Source organism: Aureobasidium melanogenum (genome assembly GCF_000721775.1).
Source record: "Aureobasidium melanogenum CBS 110374 unplaced genomic scaffold scaffold_3, whole genome shotgun sequence".
Classification (NCBI taxonomy): domain Eukaryota; kingdom Fungi; phylum Ascomycota; class Dothideomycetes; order Dothideales; family Saccotheciaceae; genus Aureobasidium; species Aureobasidium melanogenum.
The window spans coordinates 1,017,500-1,034,766 of record NW_024470055.1 but is presented as its reverse complement, the minus strand read 5'-3'; the positions used below and the strand labels follow the sequence as shown (position 1 = coordinate 1,034,766).

Sequence of the window (17,267 nt, the reverse complement as noted above, 5' to 3'; positions counted from 1 at the left end):
TTGCCCTGGAACCGCCGGCAGAGGGTCCTCGTCTGCTCATCCCGAAGGAACCGCTTCGTTTGTGGTAGGCTTGCCGCAATGCAGAAAGTCGAACAAGTTATGCCTGCTGGACCTCGGAGGAGCGGTTTGTTCTCATCCTGTACTTTCGTTTATGCTTATCATCATCTTCGGCATTTCAAATATTCTGCGTTAAGATCCCTGGGATCAATAGTGCCACGTGCGAATTCGGTGAGAGTAGCAGTGTTGTCTTTGACTGTCTAGATCAACCTCCTGACTTAGATAGCGGCAGTCAAGCACAAAGTCGGCACACCAGTTGTAGGATCGGGCACGTTGCCGAGAGGCATACCCAAAAATACGCCTTGGTACTGGAAACTACGCGTAAAAGGATCCACGCCTGAGACCGAGCGTTCGAACGGTTATCGATTTTTGGGCAACGTCTCCGACCTCGTTTGTCGCAGCACAAGTACAGGTCTTCTTTCCCTGACGCAAGGACAGCCGAAATGCGGCTAACTCCTAACGATGGACTGCGGTCTTCCTCGGAACCCGTTGTCTGATTGTAAGGCAGTCCAGTGCGGCAGCGTGTACACCTGAGCCGAGCTGATAGTGTGCCCGTTGCGTTTCAATGTTGGAGTATTGCTTATTCTTTCCCTTTTCACCATGACGGTCCAATTCCTCGAATATAACCTCTCGAAGACACTGGCAGTTTTGAACTCTGCCCGCTTTCCCTGAACCTTCCTTCACTCTCTTTACCACATACATTTGCATCTACATCCATTACCCGAGGGCTGAGTTTGATGGTGGAATCTTAATACAAGTGACACGAACCACTCCAGGGACCATATTTAACCGAAGCGTGTCTGGGGCGACAAAGAAAATGGCGACCTCTGCATATCATCTGAGGACTGACTACTTGATCGAAGCCTTTGGAATTGACAATCCACGTCCGGAATTCTCTTGGAGATTGGAGGCCAGCGACCCCTCAGACAAACATGCTGTAGTGTTCCAAAATGCCTACCGTTTACAGGTTGCAACCCTCGACACTTTCAAGCCCACGAGTATTGTCTGGGACAGTGATATCGTGCGTTCGCAGGATCAATCTGGTATCGTATACGCTGGGGGCTTGCTGCAGTCTATCACAAAATACTACTGGCGGGTGCAGTTATTTGACATGCATGATATGTGTGTAGGGTGGAGTAGAGTTGCTACTTTCGAAACGGGAATCATGGATGCAAGGTTGTGGAAAGCCAACTGGATTACTGGGCCTATCGAGGACACAGAGCATGCAATGTATTTCCGAGGTTGCTTGACAATCCCTGCTGGTGTGCTCAAGGGCAGAGCATTTGTTTCTGCTCTGGGTTGGTATAGATTTTTCGTTAATGGCACCGACCTGACTGGAAACTGCTGTGTGCCGCGCTGGACCCCTCTCACTTCTGCTGTCGAGTATCAGGATTACGACATCACGCAACATCTCAGGCCTGGGTTGAACCACTTCAGCGTTGTGGTTGGTGACGGACGTTGGAGAGGCAGTCTAGGGCTCAGGGATACGAGAGCAAAACATCACGACCCTGTTGCTGCATTTGTACAGGTCAACATCAACTTCAAAGATGGCAATCGGATAGCCTACGGCAGTAGCGAAGAGTGGCTTGCCGGCACGGGAGCAATCATTCGCTCTGACCCAAAGCTAGGCGAGGAGCACGATCTTCGAATCGGCAGTGACGAGTGGCTGGGCACAGTCGCGCCTACCCCACCAGGAGTTCAGGGCTCTCGTTGGACACGAGCTTGTTTATTACATACCCAACATTGGCGCAAACTCATCGCCGAGGAAACACCACGCACAAAAGAGATTGCAAGAATTCGACCAAAAGGCATCCTTCGCTCACCTTCTGGCAAGCAAATCTTCGACTTTGGAGAAAATATTGCTGGCTATGTGGTTGCAAAACTCAAAGGAAAGAGCGGCACCAAAGTAACGATCACATACTCAGAGTCTGTTCGTCCGGACGGAGAATTGGATCTGGACTACACGTTACCTATCGACGGAAGAGCCCAACAGGATATATGTATTCTGGGTGGAAAGGAGACTGTATTTCAGCCCTGGTTTACCCGCCACGGGTTCCGTTATGCGGAGATCGATGGCTCCGATGATGTAAGCTTCAGCGACATCAAGGCCTTGGTCGTGTCTACCGATCTGACCGAGACTGGCATGTTCACATGTTCGGATTGGCGTCTGGAGAGATGGCGAGCAAACGCTTTACGCTCCATGCGAGGCAACTTTGCAGACATCATCACTGATTGTCCGACTAGAGAACGTCTTTGTTGGATGGGTGATCTGCAGGCCATCTCTCCTACATCGACCATGTTTTTGGACACGCAGACGTATCTCAGAAGAATGATGAGAAACATCGCCATCGAGCAGCTGCCGGATGGCACAGTACCACCTTTCTTGCCTGGCGAGTGTGCTCAAGTCTACAAGGGCCTCTGGTGGCCGATGTCGCTGATCACAACTTCTGTTGGCTGGGGCGATGCATGTGTGTTGGTACCTTGGACAATCTACCTATACTACGGCGACAAAGCAGTCTTGAAACGCCAGTACGGAAGCATGAAGAAAAAGATGGAACAGATGGTGAGAGATGCCCGCAATGGCAGAGGTGGCTATGGCAAATACTACAAAGGTGAACGCAACGAACACGAACCCTACATCCTCGACAGCGATAAGATGTGGGGTGAATGGTTGGAGCCGGGTAGTGGCATGTGGGGACTGTTCAAATCTCTCATGATTCCCAGTCCCAACACCGCAACAGCATACTTCGCACACAACGCCTCCATTCTAGCAAAAGCTGCTGAAGCTTTGGGATACACTCAAGACGCGGAGCACTACAGACAGCTCTCTGAACGCGTTCGTGAAGCCTGGCATGCCGCTTTTGTGTACTCTGACAACCGCATCGGCGACGACAAACAGGACGATTACGTGCGGGCGCTGGCCTTCAACTTGATACCGGAATCGTCTCGCCACGGCACAATGGCTCGCCTCGTCGAGATCATAGAAGATAGCGACTATCACTTCGGGACCACTCTCCTCAACACGGCCATGTTACTCGGAGTCCTCAGCGAACACGGTAGAGCAGACGTCGCTTACAAGCTGGTCCTCAACAACCAACCACGCACCTTTCTGAACCAGATTGAAGCGGGTGCAACCACAATTTGGGAGACCTGGACTGGGTATGATGAGACTGGAAAAGCTAAAGGATCGCACAATCACGTTGCTTCTGGAGCATGTACGCGATGGCTGCAAGAAGGCATTATAGGCATCTCACCACTTGAGCCAGGATATCGAAAGATCAGGGTCCGCCCACTGGTGGGTGGTGGACTGGAGCATGCAGCAGGAAGTATCGACACACCATTTGGAACGTGCAAATCTTCTTGGAGAGTTCTTGCAGCAACAGGCATGATACAACTCGGCGTGACTATTCCCGCAGGCGCATCAGGAGAGATTCATCTGGGCAATGGAGAAATCCACGATGTACCCGCCGGCACCCATTTCTTCGAATGGCAGGGCTCCAACACAATCCCGACTCCTGGATCCCCAGCTCCTTCATTCACGTCTGTTGCAACTGTGGTCCCGGACAGAGTCAATGCGGCCAGTCCTCCCCAAAGTCCTGGTGGTACACTGATGATGCCTTCACCGTTCAATCCTGCAACGCCAAAGATGGCGACTAGTGGAGGAAGATTGCTTCCGCCTTCTGTCATACCGCAAGGCATTTCGAAGCAACGCATCGATAGTGTAAACTCTATGGCTGGTGTCGCCAAACCTACGAGCAAAAGTTTCGCGCTGCCTCAGAACGGAGGTGTCATCTCTTGGCCACCAAGGGCCGCTACCTAGCATGGATATATCGTTGTCTCATTCGCTCTATGTTCTGTAGTTGATTTCTATACTAGATTCTCAAGTTTGTTTTCATGGAGTTGGTTTATGGCATACTTTTGATAGCGTAGCAAGCATAGAGTTTTGTCAACATAGGGGACGCGAGCAGCTGGAATCTGCTCTTCCCATGGTTATCTTTTTTTCCCCCTCTTCTCTTCGAGACCCATCATTCACTTTGACTTATTGACATAGAATAGGATCAACCGGAGCCTGGACCGTTCAGTATCGTGCCAAAAGTGTCCGTGATCACAGATCTGCTTATATTGTACTACCACGTGCACTACTAAAGAAGGTTTTTCGGTCATGAGAATTGAATTTTCAGAGATAGTAATCCCACAAGTGGATAACGGGAAATGGGATTCAGGATAAATAATATCACAAAGCTTGATAAGAGTAGATATGCTATTAGAGTATTTCCTCGGGTTCTTCGGAAAAGGGTTCTGGTCTTGTGGCTACTACAATAAACGGTTAAGTAGCACAGGCGCATTTGGTGCGAGTACGGTACTGTTGATTGTGTATTGTAGGTTGTTCGAGCAGAATTGAACGCAACTGTGTTTTCCATATATCTCAATTCATGGCTCTGAGCTTGGAAATTTCTCGGATCCGTCGGCTGTATCGTTGTCACGTCGACCCAAGTTTCAAGAGCTCATGCCCCCCGTAGGACCCCAAAGCCTCAAAGCCCTCAAGAATAGGCACTTTTTTACCTTCAACCTCAATCCAACCTTCTACACCTGGTGCATCACCCTCATAAGCAGTATCCACTTCGCCGCCTCTGTCCAATAGCACAGCATCCCAACCTGCCATCACAGCACCTTTTGCATCTTTCCCCACTTCATCGCCTACATATACCAAGCCCCAATCTTCTTCTTTGTAGTCCTTGCCCTCGGAAGAAAGAAGAGAAGATAAAGTGTCGATAGCTGCGTCGAAGATTTCAGACGAGGGTTTTTCGACACCGACGTCGTAAGACATGACGCAGAAATCTATGTCTGGGTTTTGGTGGTGTTGTGCTTGTTCTGCTTTGCGGACTTCTTGTGTGCTGTCTTTGATGGTAGGGTTGTAGCGTAGAGGATTCACTCGCAAACCTAGCGAGGTCAATACGTCTGGCACTCTGTCGTCTGAGTTTGTGATGACGCCAATCACTAGTCTTGATGGAGCTTCTTGCTGTCGTTGAGGTGAATTGGAGAGTTTTTGGAGGTAGGAGACGTCTGGGAAGAGGGTGTAGCCGTCTTTACACCAGAAGCGGTTGATCAATGTTGAAGTGAGGTTAGTCGGGAGAGGTCCCTGATGGTGGGGTGTGAATGTTTTGTTGATGACCTGAGAGAGAGAAAGTCAGTATGTAACGCTCTAAGCAGAAGAATGGGCTTGAATGGGAGGATGAATGGGGAAATAAACAAGAAGCGAGTCAAAACGCAATATCATATTGAAAAGCGCGAACATGAGCAGAAGAGTCTGAAAGCGAAGGAGCCGGGGATTTGAGAATGTCACGTACCTCAGTCCACCATTGCCTCGCTCCCATATCCGTCTTTTTACCATAATTAGGATACGCCTTTGATATCTCTTTGAATGCTGTATACCTCTTGCATCAGCCTTGGCTCTTTCCTCTCGAACACTCTTCGAGGGCCGAATCTCCCCACGTTCTGCCGACACCCACTTCTTTGTCGATGGGCGTAACTCACCACTCTTAAATGACTTCGCAACTTCCTCATCAGAAATCTTGACACCCATACCCCTAGCCACACTACCATATTGCTCAGCAATAGGACTGCGAGGTCGGAACAAAGTGCCAAAGGCATCAACGCAGAGTAAAAGATTGCGTTTCATTTTTGCAGAATTCTGAAATTCTGCTTCCGCCATCAAACTTCTGAACAATTTTTCCTTATATAAGTTTTTAAGGATTGTTTGCTGTAAGAGAGTCAAAGCAGGAGAGTGGTCGGGCGTTTGGTGGTTGGTTGGTTGGTTGGCTGGTTGATTGGTTGTGCCAAGACTTTCTGCTTTTGGAGGAAAGTGTTTGCTTTGCCCGCTGGTGGTTTCCGCTTTCTTTCTTGTTTTTGCACAGGACACGTCTTTACTACTTGCTGGTTGTTGTGATTGTCGTTTGAACTTGATACAACGAGGATCTTTCTTTCAGGCTCGCATACACCAAGATCGGGACATGTTGCGACACTCGGCCTGCTGGCGGGCAACTTCACGTGGACCCTGGACACGACGATATCGGTCTAAGGATTGATAACCGGTGATAGGCCAAGCTAGTCCGAAGGTAGAGACCTTCGGGCAAGCAGACGACCACCAAAGTCCCTGTGCATCTCTTGGTATTAGAAGACCGGGCAAGATGGGCAACATTATAAAGGAGCGACTAGTTAGATCTCATACTCGTCCACTTCAATTCAATTCAGTTCAATCTCATCCTTCTTCAAATCTTCTCCCTCAGGAAAAGCATATTCAACATTTGATCATCTCATTGCAGAACAAGGACTCGAGCATATCATCATCCACAACGAAACGATTCATCACCATGAGACTCGACAAGTTCCAAAAAGAACAACTCACCTTTGGCACACCCACACCAATCCAACACCTACCCCGTCTCTCCGAAGCTCTAGGCAACAAAGTTCAAATCTACGCAAAACGCGAAGACTGCAACTCGGGCCTCGCCTTCGGCGGCAACAAAACCCGAAAACTCGAGTATGTAATCCCTGAAGCTATTTCAGGTGGTTATGATACACTGGTCTCAATTGGTGGTGTGCAGTCAAACCAGACCCGTCAGGTAGCTGCTGTAGCTGCCAAACTGGGTATGAAGTGTGTGCTGGTGCAGGAGAATTGGGTCAATTACAATGATTCTGTGTATGACCGTGTTGGAAACATTGAGTTGAGCAGAATCATGGGTGCGGATGTGCGACTCAACGAGGCTGGATTTGACATCGGTATCAGACCTTCGTGGGAAGAAGCCATGCAGGAGATCAAGGATAAAGGTGGAAAGCCGTATCCTATTCCTGCTGGTTGTTCAGAGCACAAGTACGGAGGTCTTGGATTCGTAGGATTCGCTCAGGAAGTCATGGAGCAGGAGAAAGAACTGGGATTCAAGTTCGACTACATTGTTGTTTGTGCAGTCACTGGATCTACTCAGGCTGGTATGGTCGTTGGGTTTGCCTCTGATGGCAGGGCCCAAAGGGTCATCGGTATCGACGCTTCCGCAAAGCCCGAAAAGACCCACGCGCAGATTTTGAGAATTGCTCAGAACACCGCAGAGCTTGTCGAACTAGGTCGCGAGATCACAGCCGAGGACGTCGTTCTGGACACACGATTTGGTGGACCCGAGTATGGCCTGCCAAACGATGGTACGATGGAAGCTATCAGACTTGCTGCCAGGACTGAAGGAATGTTGACTGACCCCGTTTATGAGGGCAAGAGTATGGACGGCTTGATCCAGATGGTCAAGAAGGGCGAGTTCCCGGAAGGAAGCAAAGTCTTGTATGCGCACCTTGGTGGTGCGCCTGCATTGAGCGCATATGCAGGTATCTTCAAGCAAGGTTAGATCTATTAATAGCATAATCCTCTTTGTAAGAGCCACAACTCAACTCTACGCGTGATACTTTTTCTGTTTGTCAAGTGTGAAGCTTTCAATCAGGTCGCCTTAGTTCCAAGATATCCTTGAGCTTGACTTGACCTTTTGCCCCCCAACCAGCACGACCTGCTTCAACTTGTGGTCGTACTTTGACATACCAACTCCAAGCACGTTTGTCTAGATCATCTGAGCTGATTACGGTGGACCACGACTGAAACAACAGGTCCAGCGCCCTGATGAGGTGTCCTAGATTCGCCTCGCGCTCCGCGGCAAGCTCAGCCGCTGGTCTCTTCTTTTTCTTCGTCTCGGGTTCATCGTCGTAGACAGAATCAAAAGCTCTCATGATATAGCTTCGTGCAGAGTCTGCGTGATATACTGGCAGACCGGCTGTGCTTGCAGATGCAGAGACAATTGGAGGACCATCTAGACGCTTCAGCTGCTCCAGGTCGAGCGCGAGCAGTGCAGGTGACTCTTCTGCAGACGGGGCATCGAGCTCGCCAGTCGTAGGTTTCTGGTCTGAAACTTCTGTCTTGATGTCCTTTGAAGAATCTTTTGTATCTGGTTTCCAATCATATCCCCAGCGCTTCAAGACGCGGACGTCCCTAGACATGACCCGAACGAGCGACTGGCCCTGACCCCAACCTTCTTTCTCTGCGGTTGAGTTTGCAAGGCCAATGTTGGCGGCTTTGGCTTGTGCATTCAAAGAAGTTACGGCCTGAGCAAGACTCAGACGTGAGGAAGTGGGTTGTTCAGGCATAGTGTACTTGATTAGAGTGGCAGCAAATGCCAGTAATAAAGGAGCACGGTTAGTGATAAGTGCAATGTTCGCAAGCTCGTCTTCAGCGAGGTCAGACACAGGTAAGGTCAGCGAAGCTTCTACATCGGCTGGAGACTTGATTTCGGCAGGGTCGGCTTTGGCACGCTTGGAAGACAGTGGAGTAGAAGACTCAGGGAGGCCTCTTTTGCGTTTGATAGAGACACGCTTTGCAGCAGCTAAAGTGGCTTTCGCAGCTTTGTCGGTGGCGGAAGCTGCTTTGAGAGTGTCAAAGTCGGTTTTGGCAAGATCCTCGATGCTGTTGAAGCGTCAGGATTGTGAATTGCGACCATGGCAAAAATACAGGTCCGTGAATCCACTGGGCTCACACAAATGCCAAGATGACGAGAGTCGATAGAAGAAAATGGTTGACACGTACGTGACTAGATTTGCCTTCTGAAGACCTGCGGCTTGAGCGATGGCAGCGGCCAGAGGAAGCTTTGCCTCGGCCGTCAAGAACCGTAACAAATTGTTGGTATCGGCCATGATGCCTTGTTTGATGTGATGATGGCAAGGTTGATGGCATCGCGTGGAACGGTATAGGAAGATATAGAGATTACCCCACAAAAGAGGCTTGACGCTTGGATCAAGGGTTCAATGGAGGGACAAGAAGTTGCGAGATTGAGCAGTTGCGCCAACATCTTCAACACACATACAACATGTCAGACAAGGGCATGCCGGATCTGTCGTCCAAACTGAACGCGCCTAAGAAAGTGTCCGTCTTCGAAAAGCAGCGACAAGAAGCTGAAGCGAAACGAATTCGAGAAGAAGCCGAGAACAGAGCTGCCCTGAGAGAATTCGAGGACTCATTCGCCGACGAAGATGAGGATGACTTTGTCGCTCAAGTAGCTGCTGGTCGCAGCGCATACGGCGGCGCAAGAGCTGGAGATGCAGGTGGCTATACCAGAGGAGCTCCCATGAGGAGCAGTGGACCAGGCACCCTGGGTCCACCACCCGGCCCTGCCCCACTATCCTTGAAGCGCAAGAGGGAATTGGAACAAGAACGAGAAAGAGAAAGAAGGCAGCGAGACAGTAGAGCGAGTCCAGAGGCTGCTGTCAAACGCCCGACTATGCTATTGTCATCACTACCACGCAACACGACCGAAGCGACGATACGAAGCTGGTTACCCAAGAACCTGAAACTCGACGAAATCGCCTTTGCTCCCTCGTCTACTGCTCACACCTTGACTGCCGTTGTTGCTCTCACTCCCGACACGGCCTCCAGCGATATCGACAGCGCCGTCAATGCTCTCCAGCAGAAATACTTGGGCTTCGGCTCCTACCTCAGCATCTCCAAACACATCACAATCTCCTCGTCCGTTTCTTCCGTTCTACATACCGCCACATCCGCTATCCCAGTACAGCCTTTCGGTGCCAAACAGATGCCTCGCGACCCCCCTCCTTCACATAACTTCCGCAACGCTCCACCCCCGGAGTCTCTGCCACCACAATTACGCCACCAAGGTCCTGCTCCTCTGGTCGTCAATGTAACTCCGCCATCAGATCTCAAGCAGCTCGCCATCATCAACAAGACTGTCGAAAAACTCATAACATACGGCCCTGAGTGGGAATGCTTACTCATGGCTCAGCCAGATGTCCAGCATGGCGAGCATTGGGCTTGGTTATTCGACAACACCAGTCAAGGCCATGTCTGGTATCGCTGGCTTGTATACCAGTACTATGCCTCTCAACCACCTGCAAATGCTAGTCAAGATTCCTATCAATGGTCTATGCTGGATGAGCTTGCTCGCATGAACAACCACGTCCGCCTATTTGATGACGGTCCCTTCTGGGTACCTCCACCTGAGAAACCTAGATATGAGCACGCACAAAACCTTGCTGACCTCATGTCGGATTCTGGCTATGTCTCTTCAGATCTCGACACTGATGACGAAGATGATCATATTATTCAAAATCAAGGCGTGGCTCCAGAAGACCCGAGCGTGTCACGACCAAGATACTTGAATCCCTATCGAAAAGCCAAATTGACTTTCTTCCTGAATCACTTACCTGACAGCACTGGGTACCTCTGTGAAGGTGATGTGCAGGCCGTCACTGATTTGGTCATCAAATTCTCGGGTCAAGGTGCTGAAGAAGTCGTCGACATGCTTGTATCGAATCTCGAGAATCCTTTCCGCTTTTCGGTCAATTATAAGATCGATCGTCCTGGAAATGAGGACGAAGACAGAGAGAACGACGATGAAGATACCTACGATCCTGAAGTTGATGGGCCTCGAGCTTCTTTCGGCATGTTAGGTGGTGGCAATGACGATGCGGATGTTGACGAGGCCGCCTCAAAAGACACAACCGAAATGCAAGTCGACCAGGAGAATGAGGTCAAACCAGAAAACTCGTCTGGTAAGGATATCTCTGGCGCACAACTGGTCGGTCTCTATGTCATAAGCGACGCCTTGGCTGCAACATCAGTATCCGGCGTGCGTGATGCCTGGAAGTACCGATCGTTGTTCGAATCTGCTCTCACCTCACGTCAAATATTCGAGAAGCTTGGTCGCATGCCCAAACCGCACGGATGGGGCCGTGTTCGCGGTGAACAGTGGAAGAGTCGTATCACGGTTGTTCTAGACTGCTGGGAGCGTGAAAGCATTTTCGCACCAGAAAGCCACCGGAGGTTCAAAGAAGTGTTCTTATCCCCACCGCTAACGGATGCAGAGCAAAGAATCAAAGATGAGCAGGAGAAGCAGGAGAGGGAAGAAGAGCTCAAGAAGCGTTGGAAGAATGGCGAGGCTGAGAGTGCTGCTGCTACACCAGAAGTGGTGGCTCAGGAAACAGTATCACAACCAGTACAAGCACCACAGGTCCAACAGGCAATTAAGCGTCAGCCTTCACGACCTTCGGCGGCAGATCTCATTCTTGCAACTGCAGATGGTGAAGCACCACCACCGAAACCAGCACCCAAGCTGTCCAATTTCTCCATGTCGCTCAATGCAGCACCAGCTGCTCCAGCAGCTGCTGAGGAGACCAAGAAAGTCTCTCCTGCTATGGACTTTTCGCTCGGTGGAAGCAATGTTTCTTCGAATAAGTTCTCACTGGGAGGAACGAAGTCATCTGGTGCTGAGACAGCGAAAGAGAAGAAAAGGGAGAGTTTGGCCGCGTTCGATGACTCGGACTCTGAGTAGAGCTTCTATATCATGACCTTACTACGATTGTACTTCTACATAACCATCCAAGATGATTATGCGCCCTACAAGGAGGCATGTAAGAAGGTGAAAGAGCATCGGAGAAAAGGCTAGTTGGCGGATTTAACAAAGCACCTCGGCAAAAGTGCAGCCGATGACATACGCGGGGAGAGCTTCAGCCGGTGCTGCACCTTGATCCGTAACCTTGACATTTTCCATCTCTTGTTCTTTGATACCCAATTGCTCTTCCAAGCACCGCAAAAATGCAGAGTCTACGAATTGCCAGACCTTTTCCCTCGCGCTTCGTCAAGACAGTCGCTCCACGCATCCAGCGACCCTATTCGACACCTTCGGCCGAACACAACTATGAGCACATTCAACTTAGCACTCCCCGTCCTGGTGTCGCTCTGAGTACGTCGTTTAACTCTTTAGTTCAACATCTATAGTAGCATAGCTAACACAATACACGAACAGTCACCCTCAACAGACCCAAAGCCCTAAACGCCCTCTTCTCCCCTCTGATCAACGAACTCAACACCTGCACCTCGGCCCTCGACAAAGACCCCTCCATTGCCGCCATCGTCCTGACCGGCTCGCCCAAAGCCTTTGCCGCCGGCGCCGACATCAAGGAAATGGCCCCCAAGACCTTTGCCGACGCTTACGGAAACGACTTTATCGAATCCTGGTCCAACCTCACTCAAATCAAGAAACCTGTTATTGGTGCTGTGAACGGGTATGCCCTTGGAGGTGGTTGCGAACTTGCTATGATGTGTGATATTCTTTATGCATCCAAGAGTGCTACTTTCGGCCAGCCGGAAATCAAGTTGGGCATTCTTCCTGGTGCGGGAGGAACGCAAAGACTCACTCGTGCGGTGGGCAAAGCAAAAGCCATGGAAATTATTCTTACGGGCGACAACTTCTCCGGCGAGAAGGCTGAGCAGTGGGGCTTAGTGGCCAAGTGCTTCGAAGACGCCGATGCCTGTGTGGAAGGTGCATTGGATACAGCGGCTAAGATTGCAAGTTACTCCAAGATTGCGGTCAAGGCTTGCAAGGAGGCTGTCAACAAGAGTCAAGATTTGGGTCTTAGAGAGGGTGTTGAGTTTGAGAGAAGACTCTTCCATGGATTGTTTGGAAGTCAGGATCAGAAGATTGGAATGAATGCTTTTGCTAACAAGAAGAAGCCTGAATGGACGCATTCGTAGATGGATAGAATATAAATTCAGAAATATGGTCACGGCAAGCAAGCAACTGACCTTTAGAGGGTTCTTTTTTTTTTTCTCTAACTTCTTTCGCTGCTACCCTGTGGCAGTCTTTCGCTTCTCTTTTTATTGTGATAATCTTATCTCTACTGTATTGCATCAATCAAGTGAGGATCGGCAATCTTCAATATTCTTTCTTCTCAGCAGGGATTGTCTTTATCTTGATGCCTCTTTCCATTCTGCCATTTCTTTGAGGACCTTCCTCGTCACATTTTCCACGCCTTGACACCCGCTCCTTCAATCACCGTACCATTACCTCCCAACACCACTTTTCCGTCCACCTTCGGTACCTCAATATCCTCAGCTCCATAATTGAACGCCCACACCAACCCTCCTCGTTCCAAGATCCTCAAATTGCCTCCTAAATCATTTTCCTTATCAGCAAGTCTACCAAATACATCTTTGACTCCTGCTTTCCTCGCCACGTCACCGATGTAAGAAACCAATAGGTCAACAGGAGGATTAAAAGCCAAGTAATGAAATCCATTCTTCTCGCAAGCAGCAGGTTTGCCTTTTCTATGTTGAGATGTAGATGTAATAACAACGTTGCTAGTGTTGTTATCTCTACTGCAAATGATACTTTCTTCCCACAAAGAGATATTGTAGGTTTTGGATAAATAGGAGACACCGCTGTTTGCGTATGATGGAGGTGTTTCCACTCTTGTGACTTTCATGGGTAGGTTGTTGCGTAGAGTTCCAGCTGAAGGCGTTAATCCAGGTGGATAAGCAAACTCAGGAGTTCGGGAGCCAGAGTGAGGGCCAAAGATTACTGTGCCATTGAAGGAGGACAAAGCTGTGTTGAAGGCGGCGGGGATGATGGGGAGACTGGGTACAATCAACATTTTATACTGGCTCAAGTCCTGCTCAGGGGAGATGATATCCACATTAAGACCTAGACGCCGTAGAGAAGTGTAGAAAGATGACACTACGTCCAAGTATCCCAACCCGATGTTCTCGAACTGCGAGTCTGAAGGGGTGTAAGTTCCGGAATAAGGTTCAATATTCCAGACCCAGACGGAGGTGTAGTCAAACACCAAAGCTACACTTGCTTGTGTCTCTTCTGTGTCCATAGCTGCTCGCAGCGCTGGCAGGTCTTCCAAAGCTACAACCTGAGTCTCGCCAAATCCTTCATCAGGAGTATTATCCGACACAAAAAGTCCAGAAAGCGTTTGCTCCTGCGCATAAGGAACCTGTCTCCAGCGAAAATAATTCACCAAATCGCCTTTGGCGGCAAAAGTCTCGAGTGTCCACAGACGTACCATACCTTGCAGTGGAGAAACACGATAAGTGTTCCAGTTCAACACACCAGGTTGCATTTCCATGACTCCAAAAGGTCCATGGTTGCTTCCATGAGCAGATCCAGCAATACCACGGTAGAGTGCATGTTGCATAGCCTGTAAATCCGGCAATCCAGTACGCAAATACTCAGCGCCACTAGTCACCCCAGCTAGAGGATAGTTGTCAAAAGTTGTAAAGTCAAGACCGACTTCACGGTTAAACTTGAAATGGTCAAAATCCGTAAAGCTAACCATAAAGTTGGTGGTGATGGCATGACTGGGGGCATGTTGTCTGATAATCTCAGCTTGTTCTTTGGCAAACTCGATCACCATGTCTGAACTAAATGTATACCAGTCCAGAAGTTGAGCTTGATTAGGCATGTACACGTTCAAGAAAGGTGGTTGAACGGTATCAAAACTGACGTATTGGGAACTCCAGAAACCACGACCTTGGGCTTGATTCATATTCTCGATGGTCCCGTACTTCTCCTTAAGCCAAGTCCTGAATCTGGTTATAGCGTTGTGGTCATACGAGCGGACTGTATCATGACAGCCAAACTCATTATCCAACTGCCAGGCAACGATATTCGAGTTATTGCCATATCTCTGAGCCAGCTTCTGCGTAATTCCCTTACTCAACTTCCTATAGTCAAAAGACGAGAAGCTATAATGTCTCCTCGACCCAAAAATCAAAGTCTGATTCATCCGATCCACAAAATTGACGTCTTACTTCTCAATCAACCAGTTGGGTGGAGCTGCCGTCGGCGTGCCAACGATAGCTTTCAGTCCATATTTGCCAAATAGGTCCAAAGTAGTATCCAGCAAGGTCCAGTTGTATACGCCCTCCTCGGGCTCCAGAACTTCCCAGTCAAATTCACTGATGCGAACATAACTTATGCTGGCATCCTTCATAGCGGCGATATCTGGCTCCCACATGTACTCTGGCCATTGTGAAGGATAGTAATCAACAGCGAGGTGCAACCCACTTGGCCAACGATTCTGATCGGCAGAGAAGGATATATTGTATGCTCTCGGAGTAAAACGTGTTGTTGCACTGAGAACAACTTGAGCTAGAAGCGGTAACAGGGCTGTCGATGTATGCATGATTGCTCATTGCACTGATGAGGCAAGGGTGAATCTCTCCACCTCTGCGACCTTTCCACATCTTTATATCTCATATTTGTGTCTATGAGGAGTCCTGTCAAGTTTTGGTAGATCGCCGTCAATGGTGTCGGCCAAGGCGGGGGGTTGGTGGGGCTTGCGTGGGAGAGTGTGGAGCGAAGGCATCTGATCAACAGGCTGATTGAAGATCTTTCGGGTCATCTATGTACGAGGGCAAGCACGAGATGGATTGGAAGGTTGCACCTGTTGTATTTTGATTTGATGATCAGATTGACCTGACTCGTCACGCAGAATCCGAGAGCATTGTGGAAAGAGCTGCCTTGAGGCCTCCTGACCCTCGATGCACATTCGACATGTTCGACAAGGCAAAAGTTTCAAATCGTTAATTCGTGTCTAAATATAAGCTCATCTATGCATTCATCATACCAAGATTCTCAGAATGCCATCATGCACCCTCCTCCGCTGTCGTCGGAGCCCAATTAACAAGCCACTCTCTCGCTTTGTCGGCCTGTCCGTTCTCTGCCTCCAAAGCGCCCACGCACCAGGGCAGTGAATACACTTCACCCTTCATGCCATGTTCCTCCTTCATCATCTCAGCCAGAGCCCTTCTAGTCTGACTAGCCTCGTCGACACAAAAGTGCAATGGTTTATCTGCAGCCGGCAAGATACTCGCATCTACGAAAGGCTTGATCATGGGCAAAGCATCTTTCGTGCTCACGGCACCGCCTTCGCCAGTGTTCGTTCGCCCAGTCTTGCAAAACGTATTGCGACACCAAGACTTGCCACAGCCAGTCACAAGCTGAGTCAAGTATCGACGTTCGATTCTGCGCTTCAGGGCTTTGTTTTCCGGATCGTAATTGCTGACATATAGCGGTCCGAAGCATGCTGCGCAAAGACCGATATCGTTGCCTGTGTCTTTGACGGCTGCTCTGGTATTTCCATCATGAGAAGTCCCGTCCAATGTACGGCCACAGACTGTGTTGCGACACAATCGAGGTTGGGGGCGCGACTTGCGAGTGAGATCGTGATGCTTGAGATGAGTATCCATATCTCGTAGACGTACGATCCGTGAGCAGAGGTGACATTCTGTTGTTCTACTACCGTCCGCCAATTCGTGGGGCGTCAAACCTGAAAGGAGTGCCTCAGGGTTCGGAACATCAGGATCGCCCTCCTGAGGAACCGTCAAGTGGCAGAAGCGGCACAGGATTGGCTTCGAAGGACACACCGAGGTCCTGTGATGTGCGAGTTGAGGAAGAGAAGAGAAGATACTGGTTGTGCTGCATGATTGACATGCGAAAGGTGAGGAGGGATGGTATAGATGGTTATGCTTTTGCTGGGAAAGCACACCGTTGCCATGGAATGTGTCGTGTGGACAATGCCAGTGCTTCTCATATGCTGAGGAACGCTTTTGAAAGACTTGGCCACAGCCTTGAGGACAGAGGATGTTGTTGCGCAAACAGAAGTTCTCATGGAGCATGAGTGTTCGTTGAGGCACCCATTGGCCACAATTCTTACAGCGCACATCTTCCGGATTAGGTGGCTGTTCAGAGACTCCTTTGGACTCGGAGGAATGTAAGTCTCCTACCTTCACGCGCAGAGTGAACTGATGAGGTTCAGCAGAAGCCTGATCATCGCCGTGGAAAGCATGAACGGTGACCCAAAGTGCCTCTGCATCCTCTAATTCAACATTTGTCGGCTCGAGGCGAATTTTCTTGGTAGGGCGACCACTGAAGTCACCGAAAACATGTTCGTCAATGCGAGGTCTATTCCGTTGGCGTGCAGAGAAGGGTGATACCAATAAATCGATATCATCCTCTGGCTCGGCGCCTTCAAGCTCAATCTCGAGTGACTGCGACCTTGGCCATGACGGCAACTGATAGTCAACGTAATCTCCTGGCGCAATTTGACCTTGGTAAATATTGAAAACGTCCAGGTCTCCACCAGCAGAACTACCTTCGCCGCTATGTTGCTTATTCTGTATTTTCTGTGCAATCTTTGCCAGGGTCTCTCTTGCTTGTTCTTCATTCAGCGCTTCGATATCGACCTCAAGATCAGTGTCTACTACACAGACGGCATCCGACTCTGGCTGGAACGAGTCAACGAGGAAGCGGAACTCTTCTCTTGCTGGACCGGGCACGACCAAAACTTCACCACGAGTCAAAGTGGTATAATTTGAGCGT

At 49.6% G+C, this 17,267-nt stretch overlaps 7 protein-coding genes across 7 annotated transcripts; 4 read left to right on the top strand and 3 right to left on the bottom strand.

The window, feature by feature from the left end:
• Positions 1-874: 874 nt before the first annotated feature.
• Positions 875-3,877, top strand: M437DRAFT_40892 (uncharacterized protein; the record flags this gene model as incomplete). Its single annotated transcript, XM_041020268.1, has 1 exon — positions 875-3,877. One exon carries the CDS (start codon positions 875-877, stop codon positions 3,875-3,877), a length of 3,003 nt encoding a protein of 1,000 aa, XP_040882978.1.
• Positions 3,878-4,537: 660 nt separating this feature from the next.
• Positions 4,538-5,737, bottom strand: M437DRAFT_81798 (uncharacterized protein; the record flags this gene model as incomplete). The annotated part of the gene is made up of 3 exons (XM_041027622.1): positions 4,538-5,230; positions 5,406-5,482; positions 5,593-5,737. The coding sequence occupies 3 exons, from the start codon at positions 5,735-5,737 to the stop codon at positions 4,538-4,540; spliced, it is 915 nt and encodes a 304-aa protein (XP_040882977.1).
• A 691-nt stretch (positions 5,738-6,428) lies between these two features.
• M437DRAFT_40631 (1-aminocyclopropane-1-carboxylate deaminase) lies at positions 6,429-7,448 on the top strand (the record flags this gene model as incomplete). Its single annotated transcript, XM_041020223.1, has 1 exon — positions 6,429-7,448. The coding sequence occupies one exon, from the start codon at positions 6,429-6,431 to the stop codon at positions 7,446-7,448; it is 1,020 nt and encodes a 339-aa protein (XP_040882976.1).
• An 85-nt stretch (positions 7,449-7,533) lies between these two features.
• On the bottom strand, positions 7,534-8,778 carry M437DRAFT_72794 (uncharacterized protein; the record flags this gene model as incomplete). Its single annotated transcript, XM_041025906.1, has 2 exons — positions 7,534-8,551; positions 8,672-8,778. 2 exons carry the CDS (start codon positions 8,776-8,778, stop codon positions 7,534-7,536), a joined length of 1,125 nt encoding a protein of 374 aa, XP_040882975.1.
• A 188-nt stretch (positions 8,779-8,966) lies between these two features.
• Positions 8,967-10,952, top strand: M437DRAFT_34958 (uncharacterized protein; the record flags this gene model as incomplete). The annotated part of the gene is made up of 2 exons (XM_041019294.1): positions 8,967-10,455; positions 10,549-10,952. Coding segments are annotated over 2 exons (1,893 nt in total), but the record flags the coding sequence as incomplete, so codon positions are not given.
• A 740-nt stretch (positions 10,953-11,692) lies between these two features.
• On the top strand, positions 11,693-12,631 carry M437DRAFT_81794 (enoyl-CoA hydratase; the record flags this gene model as incomplete). The annotated part of the gene is made up of 2 exons (XM_041027621.1): positions 11,693-11,840; positions 11,904-12,631. The coding sequence occupies 2 exons, from the start codon at positions 11,693-11,695 to the stop codon at positions 12,629-12,631; spliced, it is 876 nt and encodes a 291-aa protein (XP_040882973.1).
• Positions 12,632-12,894: 263 nt separating this feature from the next.
• M437DRAFT_63483 (uncharacterized protein) lies at positions 12,895-15,069 on the bottom strand (the record flags this gene model as incomplete). Its single annotated transcript, XM_041024263.1, has 2 exons — positions 12,895-14,608; positions 14,696-15,069. The coding sequence occupies 2 exons, from the start codon at positions 15,067-15,069 to the stop codon at positions 12,895-12,897; spliced, it is 2,088 nt and encodes a 695-aa protein (XP_040882972.1).
• Positions 15,070-17,267: the final 2,198 nt, after the last annotated feature.